The 24,408-nt window shown below is 41.9% G+C and overlaps 1 protein-coding gene and 1 long non-coding RNA gene across 12 annotated transcripts in view; one reads left to right on the top strand and one right to left on the bottom strand.

Moving 5' to 3' along the window:
* The window catches only part of EIF2AK2 (eukaryotic translation initiation factor 2 alpha kinase 2), a 41,353-nt gene that overhangs the window by 14,589 nt on the left and 2,356 nt on the right, over positions 1 to 24,408 (bottom strand). Inside the window, exons 2-10 of the mRNA NM_001048135.1 lie at positions 13,886 to 14,017; positions 13,382 to 13,502; positions 11,362 to 11,519; positions 9,511 to 9,637; positions 8,711 to 8,781; positions 8,466 to 8,544; positions 6,289 to 6,323; positions 4,991 to 5,053; positions 3,265 to 3,387 (exon numbers count right to left, since the gene is read on the bottom strand). Coding sequence (NP_001041600.1) covers positions 3,265 to 3,387; positions 4,991 to 5,053; positions 6,289 to 6,323; positions 8,466 to 8,544; positions 8,711 to 8,781; positions 9,511 to 9,637; positions 11,362 to 11,519; positions 13,382 to 13,502; positions 13,886 to 14,004 — 896 coding nt within the window. The 5' untranslated portion in view covers positions 14,005 to 14,017. The remainder of the gene's footprint in view (positions 1 to 3,264; positions 3,388 to 4,990; positions 5,054 to 6,288; positions 6,324 to 8,465; positions 8,545 to 8,710; positions 8,782 to 9,510; positions 9,638 to 11,361; positions 11,520 to 13,381; positions 13,503 to 13,885; positions 14,018 to 24,408) is intronic.
* The window catches only part of LOC111090573, a 51,754-nt gene that overhangs the window by 5,416 nt on the left and 21,930 nt on the right, over positions 1 to 24,408 (top strand). For 6 of the 11 annotated variants that reach the window (XR_005372321.1, XR_005372319.1, XR_005372316.1 and 3 more), the window contains exons 4-5: positions 7,979 to 8,111; positions 21,761 to 21,830. This is a non-coding gene — a long non-coding RNA (uncharacterized LOC111090573). The remainder of the gene's footprint in view (positions 1 to 7,978; positions 8,112 to 21,760; positions 21,831 to 24,408) is intronic. The other 5 variants (XR_005372324.1, XR_005372322.1, XR_005372323.1 and 2 more) reach the window with 1 other exon arrangement.

The following is a 24,408-nucleotide window of genomic DNA, read 5'->3' on the forward strand; positions in this document are numbered from 1 at the left end:
GACCTAATTAATTATAAATATCAATTTAAAAGTCATCTGTAGTAGACTTTGAAATGACAGTCATGCAATTTTTGGTAGCTAATTCACACATCGTATTTTGTTTAGACCTGTTTTAAAATCACTTTGGGTTTCACAGCAAATCCTATTTGGGCAGCAAAGGTAACCCAGGCCACATGAAGAGCCTAAATCAGAATTTTCAGTGTGTAACAAAAATACACAAAGGAGATCATCTATGCGGAGAAAGTGTGACTGCACCATACATGTGGGAGCTTTACAGGCATGTGGGGGCAAGAGCTGAGATAATTCTACAGTATACAGAATAAATGAATTTGAGATGTCAAGGATGAGAAAGGATAAGCAAACATTTTATAACTCCATTTTTTAATTTGAAAAGTTCTACATGACATAAAATTTCCAAAAAGAAAGGAAGAAAAACTACTCACACATCAACAGTCCTAATACAGTCAGTTATTATTTTGGATTATTTCTTATCATCTTTCTTCATACATATGTTTATATACTTGTAATTATAGAATAGAATTTGTAATCTATTTTTCCACATAACAGGTTATCTTTACCATTTTCCTTGTTATGCATTCGGTATAACAATCATATACAAACTTTTTGATGTTAAAATTTCAAAAGTATAAAAAAGCCGAACAAATAGTGTCATGAATCGCTATCTCGCCATCACTCAAATGAAACAGTTATTAACTCCTGGCCAGTATTGTTTCATCTATGCTCTTACCCATTTCTTCATCTTCCCCAGATTACTCTGAAGCAAAATTCCAGCATCGTATCATTTCATGTGCAAATGTTTTCAGTATATAAGCCTCATTTTTAAAAACTACAAAGAGCCATTGAGCAGAGTAGAAAACAAAACATACTTAATCATTTCTTCATTGCTGGACATTTGGTGTCCAGCATTTTTTTTCACTGTGATAAATGACACTGTGATTTACATCTTCCTGTATAACTTCCTCCATAATTTGGATAATATCCATAGAATAGGTTCCCAGACAAGAAATCCATGGGTCATGGTGTATAAATATTCCAAGTATATTTTTAACTGTGCTATTCCAATTTATGAAGCCACTAAAAATGTCCAAAATACTGTGCCTTTATCATTGGTTAAGTATTTACCATTCAAAAAAAAATGCTATTGAGTGGAAGGAATAATACTTCATTCTTGTCAAACAAAACAATGTGAAAAGAGGGGCACTTAGGTGACTCAGCTGGTTAAGCATCTGACTCTTGGTTTTGTCTCCGGTGGTGGAATTGAGCCCTGTGTTAGGCTCTTAGAAACAGGTTTATTTGGCTGAGATAAGGAGTGGCTAGGACTCCATGTCTGCTTCTCCTTTGCTCACATCATTTTCCTCAGCTCATGTCCCTTTCCCATCTCCCCTCGTCCCTGAGGAATAGGTCTGCCAAGTTACACATAGTACAATTGTCAGAAAAGAACAAGCAAGACTGGTGAACTGATAAGCATGTGATTTAATACCTTCTTACCCATGTGCTCTCTTTTCTGAGGGAGTTCTGCTATTCAGCATGGGAGGGGGTGTAAATAGGTGCAGCTAATATATAAAATAAATATGGGTGGCTCAGTGGTTGAGCACTAGGGGTCCCAGGATCGAGTCCTGCATCAGGCTCCCCACAGGGAGCCTGCTTCTCCCTCTGCCTATGTCTCTGCCTCTCTCTCTCTCTGTGTCTCTCATGTATCATAAAAATCTATATATATGGGGAGCAATGGGCTACAGCGGTACACAGTGGACTGGCATTCCAGAGAAAAAGTTCTCAATCTCCACCCTGTGAACTCTACCTCTGAAACTAATATTATACCATATGTTCAGTAATTGAATTCAAATAAAATTTTAAAAATAAAGAAATCTTCACCTTGTTACCATAGTAGGTGTCCAAAGATGGTTATCAATTACTTTCCTCCCCATTCCCCACACATGCATCCAATCCTCAGATTAAAAGGTAGAGTCTATTTGCCCTCCTGCCCCTGAGTCTAAGCTGGGCTTAGTGATTTTGTTTAAAACAATATAATAATCAGAAAAAAGACAATCATCATATGGTTTCACCCAGATATGGAATATAGAAATAGTGAAAGGAACTATAAGGGAAAGGAGGGAAACTGAGTGGGGACAAACCATGAGAGACTCCTAACTCTGGGAAACAAACTGAGGGTTGCTGAAGGGGGGGAGAAGAGGGGGATAGAGTAACTGGGTGACAGGTACTAAGAAGGGCACTTGATGGGATGAGCGCTGGGTGTTATATTTTGGCAAACTGAATTTAAATTACGTATTTTAAAAAATAAAACCATTATAACGTGGAACTTCCAAGACTAAGTCAAAAGTAGTCTTTGCTGTTGCCTTTTGGGATGACTTGCCCTGGGGACAATCCCTCTTGGAACCCAGCCACTGAATTGTGAGAAGCCCAGGTGACCTAAAGAGGCCATGTGGAGGTGCTCTGATTAATAGTCCTAGCTGAATTTCCAGCCCATAGCCAGCATTGACCATTAGCCATGTGTGACAACCATCCCTAGCCAAGCTTTCTCATGACTTCTTTTTAAAAAAGGTTTTATTTATGTATTTGTGAGAGAGAGAGAGAGAGAGAAAGAGAGAGAGGCAGTCCACAAGCATGAGAGCAAGGAGCCTGGTGTGGGGCTTGATCCCAGGACCCTAAGACTGTAAGCTGAGCCAAAGTCAGATACTTAGCCACTGAGCCACCCAGGCACCCCCAAGCTTTCTGATGACTTCTGACTACAAATGCACAAGATATCCCATGTAAGGATGGTGCAGATGAGCATAAACAACTAAGAGGAACGTGACAGATAATATCTGTTGTTTTTCAGCCACTATGTTTTGGAGTGGCGCATTATGCAATAACAGGCAAACAGGATGGTTACCAACTATCTTTTACCTTTGGCAAATCAGTTCACCTCTTCAAGTCTTAGCTTCCTAATCCGTAAAATAAAGAAAGAAGACCAGAAAATCTCAATGTAAGCTAGATGATTCTATAACTTCAGTTTTCAACAAGACAGGATCAAAAGAATGACCAATGGTATATCCATTTTTTTATTGAAATAACCGCAGTTAAGTGAGGTCATTTCAGAGTAAGCCAAGCTTCTGATGATGGAGTGACATTTTTAAGGAAGACTAGAAAAAAGTAAATAATATGCTAATGAAGAAGAGAGAGACATAAAGAGTATTACAGGTTCACACATCTTCTCATTCAAAGAAACAAACATTTACTACTTACTCGCTATCGTATTTAACACGTTTAATAACATAAATCTTCCCATCAATTTTGTGTTTTGCTTTGAAAACTTGACCATATCCACCTGAGCCAATTGGTTCTATTTCTGTAAAATCACTGGCAAACCTTAAAAGATAAATGTCATTGTTATTCTGAGTTCAATGAGTCACTGCCAATGGTCACTGCCCACGCACCCACCCAACCCTTTCTCTTAGTGTCACCACAACTTCCTCTTAGTGTCACTGACAGAATGGACTGTATAACAAATATGACTCTCCCCTTCTAAATAAAAAGAGTTGACTCCACAGAAATTCTTGAATCACAAAGTGGTAGTTTCTCCTGCTCCTGCTCCCAACATAACAAATCACTCTGGTAATTACATTCAATTCTGGCTGTACAAAGCCATGATAAAGAATCTGATAACATGTTTAAAACTTGAGAAAGAAGCACCATATTAGGTTCCACAGCTACCACCAAGTTTTCATAAGAGACATGACCATGTTCTCTGAGCCTACCTACCTTTGTAACTACTTGGCTGTCCCCTCTCCCTCCTTCCCCACACTCCATCATTAAGCCCTGCCAATTCTACTGCCATCACTGGTGTGTGTGTCCACTTTTCCCCATCTCCAGCATCTTCACACTAGTCCAAGCTTCCTCCAGAACTCTGCTGGCTTGGACACTTCCTCTCCTTCCTTTGCTCCAATCCACGAGCCACACAGAAAGCAGTGTGAAAAATTCTGATCATGTCTCTCTATTCCAGACTCTCCAATAGCCTCCTTTTGCACTCAGCAAACCCCAGAAAGTCCTTAGATGGCCTACAAAGGGTCTTGTGCTTCCATCCCCAGATCACCTCATGGCACCATGCTCTTGCTCACTGCACTTCAGGCACCCAAGCTTCTGCCCCTTGAACGTTCACATACCTTTCCTACCTTTACTTTCCCACATGCTCTGCTCTTTCAAAGCCATATACCCCACCTCCCTTTGCTAACTCATCCTCCAGGTGCTCCCACATGGGTGACCCCAGAGAAAGTCCTGCCTCACCCCTGTACTAAATCCAAGGGTTCTATTTCCATTTCTTACCACACTGTTGCTTTTCCTTCAGACCTCTGACCATAGATTGTAATTACAGATTTTTCATGTAATTATCATCCCCATAAAACTCTGAGGGTGGAAGCTGTTTCTATTTGTTCCTACTATAAATCCAATGCCCATCACAGTGCCAGGTATGTGGCACTTATTAAATGCTTTTATTGATTCTTTATTGTTTTTTTAAACTTGTATTCAATGTCCTCCTGTTGCAAACAGGCTCAAACCCAAACACATAATCTACCACAAGAGGGAACCTCTTTTCAAAATGAAATCTGGAATGGAGCTGAAACATGGAAAACAGACTCGACTGGATCTACTCGGATTCCTGCAGGAGTCTTTTTTTTTTTTTAATTGCTGGTTTACAAAAATATTTACCTTCAATATTAAAAACTTCCATGAATGTCAGAAAAATTCACATTAAGTAACACATAGATCTGCATTTACCACATTCCATTTGGATTCTCTAAATGTGACTTCTCCAAAAGATACTGATCTTTTGTGGGTCTGACTACTAAAAAAATTAAACTGTTTGGGGAGAAATATAATTTAACCTGGCTGATGTATGAGTCCCCACAGACACTTTTATCGAATGAGCAAATATATCTTTAAACAGATTCTTTTTTATAGGTTCCCCTCTTACCTGAGTTCCACTGTGTACTTGTGTTCTTTGGTCATAGGAGAGCTAAAGGTAGGTGCTAAAGTTCTAAAATGTAAGAGAAGAATACAAAACTCAAGTAAAACTGAAATAAAATATAGCTTTATGCCATGTGCTAGTTTTTCTTATACTTTGAGTCAACTAATAGAATTACTAGATAGAAAGTGTTAACCTTTTCCTTTATAAAATGTACTTATAGTTCTCTGTTCACTAATAATGTTTCATTCCTTTTCTGATTCCTTTTTTCTTTCTTTCTTTTTTTTTTTTTTTGCCAATATTCATTGTTGGTTTGCCACCAGCCTCTCCTTTCATCTCTACAGACTCAAAACCAAAGGAAATATATCTCCTTGCACCATTATTCTGGTCATTTTCCCTTTGTACTTTATTCCTGACTGGTGGTGAGCCTCCTGCTATGGGAAGTTCAAACCCCACTTAAAATTAAACATACATTCAAACTGCAATCTTCCCCCTAAACTCTCAAGTCTTGGACTTCCTTCACACCAACAGTGCCATGGTTTCTGTCTGTGTCTCGTTCATGAGGACCAATCCTCAAATCCTTTCTCCTTTGCCTCTTCTTCACCTAGTTTTTGGAATTCTATTCCCTCAAATCCTGTCCACTCTTCCCATACAGTCCGTCTTGCAAATTCTCCTCATCCCTCATCACTGCCATGATAACCATGGCCGACAACTAGATCATCATACACATTTACCTCTCTTCTCTCCACCCAAATACCCACATCAGGATGTTTCCTTGACACATCTCCCACTGTTCAGAACATATTGGTGGCTCCTAATGGCTTCCACGGCCATCTTGCCCTCATTGATGACTTATAGTTATGCCCTTCTTTTCTCTTCAGTTTAAGAAACCAACCCACTATCATTTATATAACATTTGATCTTTTTCTTTTCTTACCCAAATCATTATGCCATCTCTACTCCTATCTGCAAAATAATGCACTTCTCTGGAAAGTGCCTCACCAAGTTCATGTCTATCAACCTTGCCCAAAATAATGCCCATAACCAGCGCCTCTAGCGATACCCCACAGGACTTTCATCTAAGGTGCAGGGGATATATACATTCAAAGATTTCTCTACGTATTTAAAACCATTTGTTTGTAGATCTCAAGCTTTTTGTCATTCTTAACCATACTTTCTACTTCTGAAATTTCAAAGAAAGGTATATAGTACTCTACAAATACTGAAGACTTAATAAATACAGTTAACAAATGAAGTCTGAAATAAAACTTCATTTCAAAATACGTGCACTGCATCATGATACCCACCTTTTCACCTTCTTTTCACTGTATCTGGCATTGCTCTGTAACAAAAGGAAATGAAAGTTTCAGATGATTAAATCAATGATCTTGCTCTCTCTTGCTCTTCTTCTTCCTGTACTTCTAGATGATTCTATGATTTTTTTTGTCCATTAGATTAACAGCCTCATCAACTTGTGTACTCTCATCGAGCCCTGCTTCTTAGCTTACTTGACTATATCAATGTTCTCATCTGTTGGAGCAATCAGACAGATAAGGCAGGAAGGACAAAAAAGCAATCACAGGGCAAGTTCAGAAGAAGCACTGATTTCATGGCCTCCCTGGTGACCCCCTGGGCCAGTGGGTCTCAACGAGAAGATGCACATCACTGTCCTCCACAGTGCTAAAGACACAGATGGAGAGCTCAGGGATCTTGCCTAAAATAATTTCCCAAATGTTTCTGATCTGGTCACCAGTTAAATATGCCAATGGAAAGAAAAGAAAAAAAAGAAAAGAAAAGAAAAGAAAAGAAAAGAAAAGAAAAGAAAAGAAAAGAAAAGAAAGAAAAAAAGAAACAAAAGAAAAAACAAAAAACAGCAACGACAAGCCTACGAAAGCAACCCATGGCGGATGATTCTTTCGGGATTTGTCCTTCTCCTTCCTCCTCCTCATTCCCCTTCCCTCCTATCCTCGCCCTCCCGCCCTCCCTCCCTCCCATCCCCCCTCCTCCCTCCCTCCCTCCCTCTCCCCTCCACCCTCCCTCCTCTCCTTCCCTTCCCTCCCCCCTCCCTCCCCCCTCCCTCCCTCCTCCCTCCCCCTCCTCCCCCCTCCTCCTCCCTCCCTCCCCCCCCTCCCTCCCTCCCTCCCAGAAAGAAAGAAAGAAAGAAAAAATGGTAATGATGATATTTTCATTTTTAGCACAAATAATTTAATTTTAATATTTAGCAAAAAGGAGTCTTTGATATAGCTCAAAAATTAATTTCACATAGCTATTATTTATTCATATTTATTTTTATTCTGGTAGGTTTTGTAGTTTTGTAGTTTTACCAATTGGAATATGTTGACACAGAGCGGGGAACATCAAACTAAGATTTTTTTGACCTTCTACCACCTACCAGCCTGTTTTGTGTGATGACTACACTATATTAACTTAGCTATTCTGTAAACAGAAAATGTTTCTTAAATCTCTTCCTGTTACAAATGATGTTGCAAGAACATGCTTATATATACTTCTCTGTACATACATATGAGTGGTTCTCTAGTAAACAACTCCAGAAATGTAACTGCTTGAAGACATGGCATGCACATCCTCCATTTTTTTTCATTACATGTTGCCAAATTGTTCCCTGCAATAGTTGTACCAACTTAACATTTCCACTAGCATGGAGTAGTTATAATTGAACACAGCTGTGTCATTGCTTAGTATTTATTGCCAGACTCCAATTTTGCCACAGTAATGGGTTTAAAAGGTACCTGTTTTTTTTTATTTTTACTTTCCCTATTACTAGGCAGTAAAGCATCCTTTCATATTTTTGTTGCCTATTTGAGTATCTCTTCCCTGAACTGTTCATATCTTTTGTACATTTTTCTGAGTTGCTTTTCTTTTTCTTATTGATTTGTGTACAGTTCATTATAAATACGGCACTTGTGTAACACTAATTAATCATCAGCACAAAAATTATCTGACTTTTAAGTTTGGTTCTGATTTTTTTTTAAACAGGAGCATACTGTATTGATGGACATTTTAAGCACTGTCCAATTGGTAGAAGATAAGCAAGATCATAGGAATATATGACAACACGAAGGCGAGCAGGGAGAGGAAGATGAGAATGAACAGTAGAAGAATTTTGCATGTGAGTAACAGGGGTTCATAATGAAAGGAGAAAGCCAAAATGCTGCCACATATTAAAATGAAATAAGAGTACATGAGATAAAAGTAGAAAAATTGGGGGATCCCTGGGTGGCTCAGCCTTTGGCCCAGGGCATGATCCTGGAGACCCGGGATCGAGTCCCACGAGCGGCTCCCTGCATGGAGTCTCTGCTTCTCCCTCTCTCTCTCATGAATAAATAAATAAATAAATCTTTAAAAAAAAAGAAATCTCTTGAAAAGTAGAAAAATTATGGTTGAGTACTGGAGGCAATTTTTAAATGAGGAAACACAACAACAACAAAAAAGATTATCAGGAAGCAAAAGGCTATTACTATACCAGAGAAGATGGAGAGTTGTCTACATTGTCCCTGTTACAATTTGGTGAGAAATTATTTTCAAGTGGTGATTTTGAAGCACTAGAATAAAAGGAAATAATTATTAGTTTATGAATTCTGCCTATTTTTGTTGATCAGAATTTCTTTCTCTAAATTCTTCTTAAACATTGAACATTTTTGTAAAAATGTACTCTTTCAGGTAGCAATCTGAATTTGTTAAATATCACAGTTGTTTGTCCACACTTACCATAGGCTTCTCATCAAAGTGTTGTTCCTGGAGTCACTAGGTGAAGTAGTCCAAGAACCAGAATCAGCATTCTGAAAGAGTACCCCTTAAGAGTTTTAAGAGCAATTCCATTACTTCTCCATACTGGCTCACTCTCTGTGTGCTAACTACCACATTTATTTATGGATGCTTGATCTAGATTTTAAAAACAACACTAGGGTCACTAGGTGGCTCAGTTGGTTAAGCATCTGCCTTTGGCTCAGGTCATGGTCTTGAAGTCCTAGGGTGAGCCTGCTTCTCCCTCTTCCTCTGCCGCTCCCCCTCTGTTCATTCTCTCTCTCTCTCAAATAAGTAACTACAATCTTAAAGAAAAAGAAAAAAAAAAAACAACCCTTAGTTGCCAATAGAACTTTGCTCTCTGAGGTCTCATGGCCCCATGACTTGTGGCTCATTGGTGAAACACAAAATGGAGGAATCCTTTTGCTATGTGATTGGCTATTTTGGCATCATCTAAAGACAGCCTTGGGAACCCTGGGTGGCGCAGTGGTTTAGCGCCTGCCTTTGGCCCAGGGCGCGATCCTGGAGACCCGGGATCGAATCCCACGTCGGGCTCCCGGTGCATGGAGCCTGCTTCTCCCTCTGCCTGTGTCTCTGCCTCTCTCTCTCTCTCTGTGTGTGACTATCATAAATAAATAAAAAGAATAGGAGCTGCCATTCCTTAAAAAAAATAAAAAATAAAAAAAAATAAAGACAGCCTTACCTCAAACAGACTTCAAAAAGAATTTTAAAATTTAAAAGTTAAATCCAAAGGCAGTACATACCATTAAGGTTTGCTCTGACTGTATCTGTTCATATGCAAATTTAGCAGCCAAATGTTTTGCCTCTTGTTTAGTAGCACCTTTACCAATATCATATTCTTTCTGTCCAATTTTGCATCTGCAATGAAATCTAGGAGAAATGATAGAGAACATTTACCCAAATACCAAAAAACAGTCTATCTAACTTAAGATTTGGAAATAAACATATATTAACAAAGATCTTAGTAGAACATGAATTTAATAGGTAGATTTACAGTTTGTATCTTGTATAATATAAATCTTCGATAAGATGTCTGACCAATTTGCTAGAATAACCAAGATCGGTTGATGTCTCAGCTTGCATTTTTCAGGCAATTTCTCTTTGTTGCTTCACTGAAAGATCTGGTGAAAAAGGAACTCAGTGGAGATTTTTAAACACTCCTCAAAGGTCAAAAGATATGGAGGTAGAGAAGGAAGAGAGAGAACTAGTGAATTTTTCAGAGATGCTCCAATTGAAAGAAAAAGCCTAAGTAAGAAAGCTGGGGCTTCTATAGGAGAAACAATAAGGTTGCAATGTTTTGTAGGGAACTGGCAAATCACAGATTTTGTTCTAACTTCACATTTTCTGCCCCCTGGCAATGTGCCCCCAAACCTAAGAAAATCTCTACAGTGCAAAACCTCTGTGTTGAAGTCCACATCCTCCTCATATGAGATGTAAGAACACTTGTGATTAGGCAATGACACCTGGACAATTATATGAGAACTATATTTAAGGTGGGGAAGGAATGGACATGGTATCAAGGAGTTACTATTTATTTTTTTCAAAAATTATTCCAGTATTATTTGCAATTGAGGCAAATACACCCAGCCAGGGTGAGTCTTCCCTGCTGGGCCCTGAAGGCAGAATTAGAGGGAATGACTAGGTGGTTTCTATGGCTCTTACTCTCCCAGGCAATCCTAAGTAGACTTCCTCTCTCTTCTTAGGTAACTGTTAGAATGCTTAATCTAAAGGAACCAAACAGGTGAGCTACAGAAAATAAAATAAAATAAAATAAAATAAAATAAAATAAAATAAAATAAAATAAAATAAAATAAAATAAAATAAAAAAATGGCCTCCTACTTTGTTGAAATAGACTCACACAATTCACTTTTGACTATTTCATGTCAATGAATACTCTTCTACTCTCCTTGTCCTGGTTCTGGCCTACAAGCCATCAGAATTAAAAAGTACGTAACTGAGTCAATTCAGAGGACAGTATCCTGAAGTGGTTATTTGGACTATTTAGACTTTTTCTTTCTCTCTCCTTTAACAGGTTGGCTATAGCCAAGAAACAATCTGCTTCAGGTTTCAGCTTAGCCTATGGCTAAAATTCACTTCCTTTAATACCTGGTATTTGTCTAGAGAGTGACACCATTTAACCAAATTTGAAGAACAAACATCTAGACAAACATCTAGACAAACAGCTCTCTAATCTGATTATGGCAAAGAGAGTCATGTTACCTACACATGTGGTACAGTCATCATCACACTCCCACTGTGACCTCGGGGAGGGAGAAATCTCCACAACTCCCTCCAGCAGGGGCACCCCATTCTCTCCTAGGTCTCTTGCAGACTAAGCCACCAGATATACCTCAGAAATAAAGGATCCCTCAGATTTGATCCATTATGGTATATGGGCCCCAAGTATTCAGTAGTTAAGCATTTCCATATTTGAATTACAAAGATGTCCAACTATGTATAAATCCTATAAAACCTTCTGTGCAGAAGGTACAAAAAAGCAAGACAAATATTTCTGGAAAATTAGACATGACAACAAGCCCATTCTATTGCTTAGATACAATGAAACAGAAGGAAAAGCTGAACTACATCTCACCTTTCTGGCCCACAATCCTTCAATTCCCATTGTTCATAATTTACAGATAGTTGTTCCTTCTGGGCAAGCCTATTCATACGGCCTATGTAATTCCCAACGCCTTCTAATCCTAATCCTTCTGAAGTATCTGTTGTTGGCAGTGATAAAGAACTAACCGCCTATAAAAGAAAATAAGGAACATATTTAATACAGATGAAAACAAAGATTTAACCATTTTATTTCCTCTAATAAAATTACTAAATGAATATTCAAAAAACAACTTAGATTTTACGTATTGCCCTAGTCTACTACCTTGAGTAAAAGTCTAAGCATGTATCTTTTTCTACCAAAAAAATCCACAAGAAGAAATGTTAACAATAGGAAAGGAACTACCCATTTTCCTTTTATAGTTTCCTACAGAGAAACAATATGGTCAACTTTCTGGTTTATCCATGCAAAATACTGTAATACTGTCTAGTTCACTTGCCTTTTGTAAATCTCAAAAAACAAGGTAACCAATATTGAAGAAAAGTTATATCCTGGATCACACCTCATTGGGTAAGAGGAGTATAATAGCCCCATTCCTTCCATTGTTATCCGTACCTTATTTATTCCTAATCTGACAAAAGCTTGTCCAAAGTTGTTTACTTTTATTAATCTTGTCAAAGAAGTAACTTTTGGTTTTATCAACCTTCTTTATTATTTCTTTGTTTTATTTTACATTCATGTTTGGCCTTATTATTTTTGTCCGCTTTTTCGGGGAAAGGTATTCTATTGTTCTTTTTCTAACTTCTTGGTTTGGTTTTCTGGCTCATGAACAATTCACAAGTTTGCAATCTCACTTGATTTACTTTTCCCAATTTGGGTTACAAGGGTGATATCATGGAGTAAGATTTTTCAGGAAAGTACCTTGAAAGTCAGTTTTTTCAAAATTATCAATATCTGATAAATGATCCTCTTTTGTCCCACATGTAAATGATTTATTTTCTCATTTTACAGCTGGTTTCTGCTACCCCATGGTTTTTAATGTAGCTGTGGACAGCAATCTTTTCATTTTAAAAAATTTCCTCTTTCTGCCTCGATGCTTATAGGATTTTTTTCATCATCCCTAGAGCTCAGGACTTTCCCAATGATCCATGTTCTTGGTGGCTCTGTAGTTTTCTATATCTTTTGAGTTGTTGTTGTTGTTGTTTAAGATTTTATTTATTTATTTATTCATGAGAGACACACACAGAGAGAGGCAGAGACATAGAGGGAGAAGCAGGACCATTCCAGGGAGCCCGATATGGGACTTGATCCCGGGACTCCAGGATCAAGCCCTGGGCCAAAGGCAGGCACTAAACTGCTGAGCTACCCTGGCTACCCTGTTGAGTTATTTTAACCTGCTTCCAGGTCATCCTTTACTTCAGAAACACTTTCAACACTAATCTCTTCAGATAGCTTCTTCTGGGACACCTGGGTGGCTCAGTGGTTGAGCGTCTGCCTTTGGCTCAGGGCATGATCCTGAGGTCCTGGGATTGTGTATCACATCAGGCTACCTGCAGAGAGCCTGCTTCTCCCTCTGCCTATGTCTCTGCCTCTCTTTGTGTGTCTCTCATGAATAAATAAAATTTTTAAAAAAATAAAAAAAGATAGCTTTTTCTGTAATCTTAACTCTCTTCCCGGCTTCCAGGATACCAGTTCCACAGGTGTTGATTCTCCATCACCTGTCCTGCTGATCAGTCATTCTCCGCAAGGTCCTTCCATCTCTTTGTTCTTTGTCCTCAATCAGGTGGGAGACTCCTGTCAGAACCTGTCGACTCATTTCTCACTGTTTCCTTTCCTATGCATTCAACTTCATAGGCTGTCTTTAGTGCTGGCATTCTAAAGAGGTAATTTTCAGGCTTTGCCCACTACTTCCTAGATATACCTCTGACTCTAGGCTCTACAGAAAAGGAGATGGAGGAAAAAGACCCAACTTCTGAATGTAAAAGTACTTGTGAATAGCTTTATTCTGTGTGTGTTTTCTTGCAAAGTAAAGTTAGAAGGGGCATTTACTCACCTTGTTTTCTTTATGAAGTATTTCAAGAGCTAATTTGGCTGCAGTATTTCTGGCCTCCTTCTTTGATTTACCTTCAGCTTCTGGATATTCTCTCTCATCTATGATAGCTTGGAATGTAAATCTGATTACAAAGGCAATATTCATAAAATGTTATAAAATTCCTGCATTATCTACAGACAAGTATTCCAATCACACTGTCTCCCATAACTACCTTGAAGGTTTTAACCTGTTCAATATAGAATTTAAGCAGTCACCCTCACTCAGCCAAATAGCACATCATCTTTGCTCTAGAGCTAATTATGTACTTCAAAATCATGCCAGAGTTGCCATTCTTCCAGTTCATATTTTATACAGCTATACCTTTAAAAAAAAAAACAGCAATTTGGGGTGCCTGGCTAGCTCAGTCAGTAGAGCATGCAATTCTCGATTTCAGGGTTGTCAGGTTGAGACCCACAATGGGTATTGAGAATGCTTTAAAAAAGTCTTTAGAAAGTAGAAATTTACCTTAAGTTATGTGCAGGTCCTTCCTTAGACAGTTCATTATACTTAAGTACCTTTCTGTGCTTCTGACAGAATATATTAAGTTCTTCAATAAAAAAACTTGGTGGACGCTGATTGGCCATTTCCTCTAGTAACCTAGAACAGAAGAGATGTTTGAAAAAAGTGACACAGAATATATTTAATCTCATTTTCCCAATTCAGTGCAGGAGACAAAAAAGGATCAGAAGAATTTTCTTTTTTTAAAAAAATTACTTATTTATTCATGAGAGACACAGAGAAGAGAGAGAGAGAGAGGCAGAGACACAGGCAGAGAGAGAAGCAGGCTCCATGCAGGGAGCCCGATGCGGGACTCGATCCCCGACTCCAGGATCACACCCTGGGCCGAGGGCAGGCGCTCAACTGCTGAGCCACCCAAGCGTCTCAAGAATTTTCTTATAGACTCATTTCAGCCCCACATAAATCCAGAGAAAACGTCTTACAAAATCTTTTTCTCTCATGAACTGCACACCAAGCTAATTTCTCCAAAACTTTCTACTTCCAAAACTCAACTGGTCAAAAAAAGGAAAGGGGTCTTTTTCTTCCACTTTTCTCTCTGCTGCCAGTGAGTGTCAGGTACAGGTATCTCCACCTGCGTGAGAAGGTAAAAAGGCTACACGAGTAGAATCAGAATTCTTCATGATGAGAAAAAAAAGGTTGAGAGTATACATATAAAGTGAAGTCTATAAATGATCGAAGATTTCACTATATAGAAATAGATGCCCCAATGAAATCTCAAAAATCTTCCCTTTAAAATATGCATTAGTCACTTTTACCTGGATAAATAATGACCCCAATTTATGGGTCTATTAGACCAAGAGAGTAGCAGTGATTTAAGTCATAATGAAAATCTAAAAAAATATAGAATCTAAATATAGAAGCCAAAACTATAAAACTCTTAGAAGAAAAAATAAGGGTAATCTTCATAATCTTGGATTTGGCAATGGAATCTTTGCGATGACAGCAAAAGCACAAGCAGCAAAAGAAAACAGATAGATTGGGCTTTAACAAAAGTAAAAACACATCTGTGTTACATAGGACACTATGGAGAAAATGAAAAGACAATTTACAGAATAGGATATCTATAGATCTCCTCTCTGCTCTACTAACACTCACTCCCCTGGTGATCACCTCTAGACTTATGGGTTTAAATTTCACCTACACAATGATGGTTATCACCATCATTAACACCTCTACCCCTGACTATTTCATGACTCTGTTTCTGTTCAATAGGCTGCCTCCTTGACTTCACTCCTTCCACTGCCTCCACCTGGTCAACTCCCATTTCCTAGAGATCACAGCTCAGAGGTCCCTTCCCAGAGACCCTAGAAGTCCTTGTTTGGCACTCCATCACAGCTCTTATTCACTTTACTGCAATTGCTTATATAAATGACTATCTTCCAAAAGAGACCATGAGCCACAAGAGGGAGGGGGCCAGGCTGTTATTATAGGGGGTCAATAATCAATGAATGAATACCAAAATATCAGCAGACCTTCCTCCATCTGCATTACTTGTCACATGCTTTTCGCTTTGCTCTGAATGCAGTATCTACACCTTCTGTCTACCAGGCAACTCCTACTCATCTGTGAGGCTGACAAGTTTTCTTTGATGTTGGAGGGGCAGCCAGTACTCCTCCAAGGGCCTGCCACTCCACCTGGCTCAGCCCTCATAACAGCCCAGTCAGTGAGCTTTTTGGGAAGCAGGTTCCACGTCCTATTCATCTTTGTATCACCAATACCCAGTGACAAGTAGTAAATGTCCAACACTTGGATAGTGTATAGGAAAATGAAAGGATGACCTGTTAAAACTAAATACTCTACTTGAAACCCCCTCATCTGCTCCCTTTTCTTCATCTGCTATTTTCTGGGGATCCTTTCTTCATTTATTCAATAAACACTCATCGAGTGCCAGGCACCATTCTGACAATGAGTATACAGATGTGGACAAGACAAATGAACACCTGACCTGAGGGAAGACAGGAAATGGCCATGCACAGAAACAGATAACGGGAGTGGATAATATGATAAGATGGCCAGAAGTGCTATTGTGAAATTAGATAGGGGTGTGGCATAGAAGGTGAGTTGGTAGGTAGAGGCAGAGATATGAGGGAGGTGGTTTTTAGATACAGTGGTCAGGAAAGACCTTTCATAGGAGGCAATTTTAAATGAAGACTGAATGATGAGTCCATTATATCAAGATATGGGGGAAAAGTAACTCAGTAACCACCATGGCCTTTGAAGGGAGAATAAAAACATCAAGGGATCAAGGGGATGGCTGCATAGTGAGTGAGGGGGAAAAAAGCAGGAAGTGAGTCAGAGAGGTCAGCGCGTATAGATCTTATAGGTCATGGTCGCAACTGATGGATGGTATTCCAATTGCAATAGGAAGTTACTGGACATTCTCTAAGTAGAGAGGGGATGTGATTGGATTAATGGTTTTTTTATTTTTATTTTATTTTTTATTTATTTATTTATTTATTTATTTATTTATTTATTTATTTATTTTTTATTCATAGACACAGAGAGAGAGAGGCAGAGACACAGGCAGAGGGAGAAGCAGGCTCTACACAGGGAGCCCGATGCGGGACTCGATCCCGGGTCTCCATGATCATACCCCAGGCTGCAGGCGGCGCCAAACCGCTGCGCCACCAGGGCTGCCCTAATGGGGGGTTTTTTGTTGTTTTTTTGTTGTTGTTGTTGTTTTAAGATTTTTATTTATTTGAGAGAGCAAGTGCTCGAGAGAACACAAGTGAGGGTGCAGAGTGGAGGGAGAAGCAGGCTCCCCACTGAGCAGGGAAACCGATGTGGGGCTCGATCCCAGGACGCTGGGATCATGACCTGAGATGAAGGCAGACGCTTAACCGACTGAGCCACCGAGGCACCCCTGGATTTCTGTTCTAAATTATTATTCTGATACTATGTAAAGAATAAGGTATGGCGGCAGGGACCGGTGTGGACAGGGGAGCAGACCACAAGAAGCAAGGAGACCAAGCAGAGGCTGCTGCTGAGGTTCAGGGGAGCAATGGTGGTGGCTGGAAGTACCTAGAGTCTGCGCAAAGGCAAAGCTGTCACATTACTGCTTAGTGTTGTGGAGACAGTCAAGTTTTAGAGGCCACACTGATCTGGGCCACACCCTCTCTGAACCTTTCATTTGTGACCTGAAGACAGGAATAAAAACCCCCGATTTAGATACTGTTGTGAGAAATAAATCAGATGAAAAGCATCCAGCAGAGTCCCCCACACCATTAACCCTCAATAAATGGTGCTCCTGGTCTGCAATTCCAAAATCCAAAAAGCACTAAAAACTGAGGTTTATTTTGTTTTTGTTTGGTTTTTGATAGGTTTACAGCCCCTTGTCTAGACCTGAGCTGACACAAGCCATCTATAGTCTTTATGAAACTTGGTTGTTCACTTACACACCACACTACAGAAATTGTTTTATTATAGAGTGCTGCCCCCAAAACTGCTGAGAGCACTCTATAACAGACAAGATTTATGCTGCCTTTCCTTTCTAAAAATCCAAAACTCTAGGAATACTATAATATGCATGGCCCAAGGGTTTCTGATAAGGATCTGTAGATGAACGATTATTTTTAGGAACCAGTGTCATTTACTTTGGTCACAACCATGAGACCATACATCAGATTGGGAGGGGATCACAGATATCAGAACAGCAGGTATAGAAGAGCCCTTAGCAATTATAACCTGAAGTTCTATAAATGCTAAGTCCTAAGTACTTTTAATGTTAAGTAACTGCTGATCATCAGGATGACAAGCCAGTTTGAAATTTAAGTGAAATATGTATGCAAACTAAGAAAGTGCTGAATTAACATGTTTGTAAAAGTGCATGTTTTTCAAGTCTGGAAAAAAGAAACAGCAGGCTTCTTTTCAACTATTGTCAGTAAATCTTGTTTTAATTCTCTATTATCGGTTTCCTAAAAGAAATCCCCACCGAAAATCACTAACAAGTGTTATGTATCCATTTTACTCATGAACCCATCTTAGTCATCTTACTTTTGACTGTACCTCTGTCCTGGCAGATTCTGAGTTTTCTGTGGACCCAGCCCCCCTCCACGGCTTGCACAATGCTTGGCATACAACAGTCATTCAACTACTATCTGATTAGTTAAATGAATAAACGGCAGGTCTGGTGTTAGGGATTCTTCAGATTCAATGAAGCAAATTGAAGAGCATAATCGGCCCCAAATGCTAAGCTCCTAAGTGGCAGCAGAGTTTATCTTTCTGTTCTCCTTTGGGAGACATTTTGAGTACTAAAGAAATCACAGGGATAGGAAGTCTTATTCTGTAATTCAAAAGAGAATTTATGAATTACCATTCATTAAACAGATTATTTCATGAGAACCTATTATGACTAGGTGCTGGGATGGTTCCAGGGGACAAAACCCTGCTCTTGTGAACTTACTAGTGGAGGAGCACAGACAAGTCCATAAAAAAAAGTCATGGGGCTGATAACTACTATGCTGAAAACTGAAGCAGAGTAAGGGACAGTCAGGGAAGGGCGGGGTTTCTTTTACATACCTGGCTGTTCAGGGAAGGCTGTTGTAATGAAATGGCATTGCAAGACCTACAGGGTTAAAGCAAAAGAATGACCCATGCAGGCACCTGGAGGAAGAGCTTTCCAGGAAGAAGAAAGGGCATGCAAAGGCTCGGGGGGGGCAGGCATGTCCTTGGCTGTAACCCAAGAAAAGCGATGAGACCTATCTGGTCCCAGGGGAGAGAGCAAAGGGCCTTGTATTCGACATTTACCAAAAAAAATTTTTTAAGATTGATTGATTTGAGAGAGAGAGAGCGCTCAAGGGGTAGGGGAAGAGGGAGAGAGGGACTCTCAAGCGGGCTCCCCGCTGAACACGGAGCGCACGGGGCCTCCCAGACAGCTGGGGGCTGTGCACCATCACCTGACCCCGAGCAGAAATCACCAGTCCGTGGCTTCCCCGAGCCACTCAGGCGCCCCGCTGACGGATTTCTGATGAGATGGTGAGCTCCTGGGACCTTCCGAGCAAGGGGTGTCCTGTTCTGACTTGACCCCTCGGCAGTCGCAGTGTGGAGAAAGGAGTGGGGGGCAGGGTGGTGCCGCGCTGCAGGGGGGCGGGGGGTGGGGGTGGGGGTGGGGGTGGGGGCTGAGGCCGCGCCCGGGAAGCCGCTGCAAGCGCGGGGACAGCAGGATCTCGGCCAGGGCCTGTGTAGCCACCACGGGAATCCAGGCCTCCTGTCGCCCATGTGCCTGTCCTATTCCACAACTTCTCTGTTTTCCACTGGATCCCCCGCCACCCCCCACCCTGGCCTGGGAAATGCGTTATTTGCTCTTACAGAAATTCTTCGCGGGAAAAGAAAAAAAAAATGGTTTTCGGTGCGCAGCGCGCCCGCGCGATCGGTTCCCGAGCTCCGCGAAGAGCTCCGCGAAGGGCCCCGCACGTCGGCGGCGGGGCCGGGGTGGGGCCAGGGCTCGGGGCCTCTCCCCGGCGTCCGCGCCCCGGGCCCGAGGCTCGCCCCCGCCCCGCCCGCGCCCGCGCCCCGCGCCCCGCGCCCTCCCCGGGCGCCCGCAGCCCCGCTCGCCGCGCTCACCCGCTCTCCCCGCACCGCCGCCGCCGCCGCCGCCGCCGCCGCCTGCAGGGTCCGGGCCGCTCGCTGCTCTCAGTTTCGGTTTCCCCGCGGGCCCCGCCTTCCCTCCGGCCACCGGGCCGCTCCCGCACCCGCGCTGGACCCCTCCCTCCCGGGCCGCGAACCCGCGCGCCGGCCCCACGTGCGGCGCCTCCGCTGCGAGGCGCGCAAGGACCGAGCGAGGCCCCCCGCCTCCCCCCAGCCCGGCTTCCAGCCCGGCTCCCGCCAGGGCGGGAAGGGTCCGCGCTGGGCCTCGGAGCACCACCCGCAGCCCGCCGGGGTGGGCATCATCAGCTCCGTTTCACGCTCCGAGAAACTGGTGAATTAACTCGCCCAGAGGCCTGCTGCTGGTTAAGCGGCCACGCCAGGATCCAACTCAAGGTCACCACTCTGCTGCTTCCTTCTCCCTCTGCTGCCTCCTCATCTTTACAAGACTGGGGATGAAGACACCTGGGGACATAGCCTTCCTTTAGTCATTTTCCACCCACCCACCCATCCATCCATTCCGCAGGTCCTGGCCAGCACTCTTAGTTCTAAGCACCGGCAAGTCCAGCAATTAGGAGAACCATCTGCCCCTGTGGGAACTCCTGGAGTTTTACCACCAAACCCCACTAATAGTCCTGGATTTGTAAGAAATGGATACGATGCTCGAGGAGTGCGGAGGACTTAAAACAATATTGACAAGTAGATGCTTTTACTATACCTATTTAACAGATGAGGAAACTGAGGTCTGAGGCACAGAGAAGTGACACAGTCATTAAGCAGGAGAGCAGGGATTAGAACCAGAAGTCTGTACCCTCAGCATCTTAGCTGGAGTGAGGGAGTGAGGTGGTCCCTAGATGGAACTCAGATGTACATTCAATATTTGGCATTGGCTCTAGGAGTCCCTCCCCACTTCTCTTCTACATCCCCCTGGAATTTCAATTCAATGGTTATCAGTGGTTGAACTGAACGCTCTATTTTCTTTATAGCTCATGTCCTGGGCATGATTTAAATTCCACAAATGTGAAGTACTCATGCAACGATTTGAAAGGTAGATGGGAGAAAAATCCATCTTTCTGTGGAAAGTCCAGATGACAAAAAGCTCCAGCAATGGTGGGAATTTTCATGGGACTATTTGCCAGTTTTGTCAGTGTGTGGTGGCTGTGACTGCAGCAACAGTAGTAGCAGTGACAGGATTTCTGAGTTTTTGAGGCGCCTGAACTGCCCAAGACAGTTTAAGAAACAAAAGGACAAGCTCAAGCATGGTCAGAGGATACAAGCTTTAAAAATGCCCAGAAGAGGGGATCCCTGGGTGGCGCAGCGGTTTGGCTCCTGCCTTTGGCCCAGGGCGCGATCCTGGAGACCCAGGATCGAATCCCATGTCGGGCTCCCAGTGCATGGAGCCTGCTTCTCCCTCTGCCTGTGTCTCTGCCTCTCTCTCTCTCTCACATTCTCTCTCTCTCTCTCTCTCTCTGTGACTATCATAAACAATTAAAAAATATATATACCAAAATGATTCTTATATAAAAAAAAAATGCCCAGAAGAGCCTTGTAGTTCTTTAGTGTCAGGGCTAATGTTGCATACATTCGGTGCAGAGTCTGATGCTGCATATAGCAGACTTGTGCAATACAAATTTAATTTATTGCCTCCCCAGGCTGCTTCTATGAACTTTGAGGCCATTGATTGGGAAAGAACGAGGTCCTGGGATTTGGGTGGATTTGAGTGGATCCAAGTATCAGTACCCTCCCAAATTTTGCTGAGTCTCCACAGTCCTTCCATTCTAGTTTGATAAGACTGGTACAGCCTGGTTGGAAGATTATGAGGTAACCACCTTACAAGGAGGTGCTGATTCTCCACATGCCTAGACCTAGAATCAGATGCTAACATCTGATATCCAAGAGGATATGGGTAAGATTTGATCCAGGGGAGATAGTTTACACAACAAAAGATTTGCAAGATTTCACTAATTTTTATCAGCAGAAATACAGGAAATATGCACAGAAAGTATTCTAAAGGTGGCACTAGAAAATGAACATAGTTTAGATTATGCACTCCGTGTTCTGGCTTTAGCAGCTGGAAATGGCTCTAACAGCTTGTTCAATTGGTTTACTGCAATCTGGGCTCAGTGAAACTGTGATGCCACTAATACAGATAAATCAGAAATACTTAGGGACTCAGGATATTGGAGTAGATTGATGATATGTAACCTGTTCCTTTGTTCCCTAACCATGCCTCCCAAGAAGATCCAAAGGACCACATTGGAGTGGGGAGCATCCACATCCTTGAAAAGCTCTGTAATGGCTGATCACGGTACGTAGGGAATGTTGATGGGAGATGCTACCATTGGAACAGCTCCCTGATTTCAGTGAGGATGATGGCAGGTATCTAAGACCCTCAGGACAGTTACCCCTGCTCTGTCAACCTACATGTCTGAGCTTGTGGGGAGTTTCCTGAGATCAGATGACTGAGAAAGAAAAAGCCTGAAACACAGTACACTGGCATTAACCAGAAGTGGGTTACCATAGCCCCTCTGGGAGGTGGCCCTAAAGGATACTGAGAGAAAGGAAATCCTCCCCGTGAACACAACTTTGAGCAGTACATTGTCAACTGGAAAGGCAACTGTCTTCTAGTTGTCACGTGGAAAGACAGAAAGCCAGTGTCTTGGACAGAACCAGAGTCTAGCAGGTTAGCCAGATTTTGAGAAGTTTGGAAGGAACAAGATCAGAGAATTGGTGATAAGGTGGTCTGAGGAAAACAATGTGGGTAAGCCAGTTAGACAGCTTATGAGCATATTGTGAATGTTTACCAAAGGCATCCACTTCTGAGGAGGCTTTTGAGAAGGGGAGGGGGGTGCAGGAAGACTTGTGTAGACGTCAGTCTTTTCCCCAGCCACCATGATGTTTGTTCAGGGAGTGAGGAAACTATGGCAGTAGGAACATATGATATGTGTGAGTTCATCAACACGAAATTCTCATCAAGACTGATCTGGCTGCTAAGCAGCCAACATTCTCACATAAGGGACCAACTCTGGGCCCCAGGGTAGAGTACCACATGCCAACAGAGACCAAATAACTACCTTATGGCAGAGAGTTATTTGTGGAACCCTTCCTTCATGGAGTGGGCAGGGATTTGCCCTCTGAGGTGTGGGGGTAAACATTTATTGCAGATATGGATTTGCTTTTCCTTCCTGCAATTCTTCTGCCAGCATCATCATTGGTGGACATTCTGAATACCTTGCTCACCATCATCATATCCCTTACTAAACCCGTTTTACAGAAAAAGAAGTGACTGATGTAGGATTCAGTGATTTTATTATGAACCCCATTTCCCCAAGTAGCTGGCCGTATCGGACAATAAGATGGAGTAATGAGGACTCAGGTGTAGCCCCAAGTAGGAGACAATACTTAGCAAGCTGAGTGTACTACCCTTCATGGGCAGTGTATGTGCTAAACCAAATTGCTGTTTTGTCCATCGCCAAGATACATGAACTCAGGAAACAGTAAAATTAAGAGAGGGTTGTGTCCCACATTAAACCTACTTAGTTTGGGGCGCCTGGGTGGCTTAATTGGCAGCTAGGTGTCTGCCTTTGGCTCACTCGGGTCATGATCTCAGTGTCCTGGGGTTAGCCAACATTGGTCTCCCTGCTCAGTGGGGAGTCTGCTTCTCCCTCTCCCTTTGCTCCTTGTGCATGTGCATGGGTGTGCATGCTCTCTCTCTCAAATAAATATATAGAAATCTTTTTTTAATTAAATATTTTTTTTATTCATGAGAGACACACAGAGAGAGGCACAGACTTAGACAGAAGGAGAAGCAGGCTCCTTACAGGGAGCCTGATGCGGGACTCGATCCCCGGACCCGGGATCACGCCCTGAGCCAAAGGCAGATGCTGAACTGCTAAGCCATCCAGGTGTCCCTAAAATCTTTTAAAAAATAAAATAATAAACCTAATTATGCACTTGCAAAATAGTGCTTCCTGTTCCTATGACATTGGGCTGTTTCCACTAGGGGACACACAATTCCTCAAATAGGAATTTGAAACTACATCTGGATATTGCAGATTCATGACAACATCAGGCCAGCAAGGAAATACAGGGGTTACCAAACTGGCTGGGCTGATTGATACTATGGTCTCATGACCTGTTTCAGAATAAAGGACCACAGAAGGTATACATTTTTCTTCCTTGCTTTGTTTTTGTAGGTATTAGTGAACTACTTTTGATTGCTTCCTTCTGTCCCTTTATAGGAGATTTGCTGGTGGTGGTTAATTTAATTTTTCATGACAGTTTTTAGGTTAGAGTGTCTTTTTTTGGGGATCCCTGGGTGGCTCAGCGGTTTAGCGCCTGCCTTTGGCCCAGGGCGCGATCCTGGAGTCCCAGGATCGAGTCCCACGTTAGGCTCCCGGCATGGAGCCTGCTTCTCCCTCCTCCTGTGTCTCTGCCTCTCTCTCTCTCTCTCTATGTCTATCATAAATAAATAAATAAATCTTTTAAAAAAATAGAGTGTCTTTTTTTTTTAAGATTTTATTTATTTATTCATGAAAGACACAGAGAGGTAGAGGCATAGGCAGAGGGAGAATCAGGCTCTCTGTGGGGAGCCCAAAGCAGGACTTGATCCCAGGACCACGGGATCATGACCTGAGTCACCCAGATGCCCCTAGGTTAGAGTGTATTAAGGTGGAATTTGTAACTAAAAGAGAAGAGGAAGAAAGATCACATAGCAATGGGTGTAGAGATTAGGGGATAGGATAAACATGTTTTTCCTTTGAAGGAGGGGATGGCAGCATTAGGTGGGAACATAGTTCTGTTGTTTGCTTGAAAGATTATTAGCCAAAGCAGTGGACTGCACTAGATAATATTTTTATTTAGCTTCCGTTCTCACTCCCTTCTAT

The sequence above is a fragment of the Canis lupus genome, chromosome 17 (assembly GCF_011100685.1).
Source record: "Canis lupus familiaris isolate Mischka breed German Shepherd chromosome 17, alternate assembly UU_Cfam_GSD_1.0, whole genome shotgun sequence".
Lineage (NCBI taxonomy): Eukaryota > Metazoa > Chordata > Mammalia > Carnivora > Canidae > Canis > Canis lupus.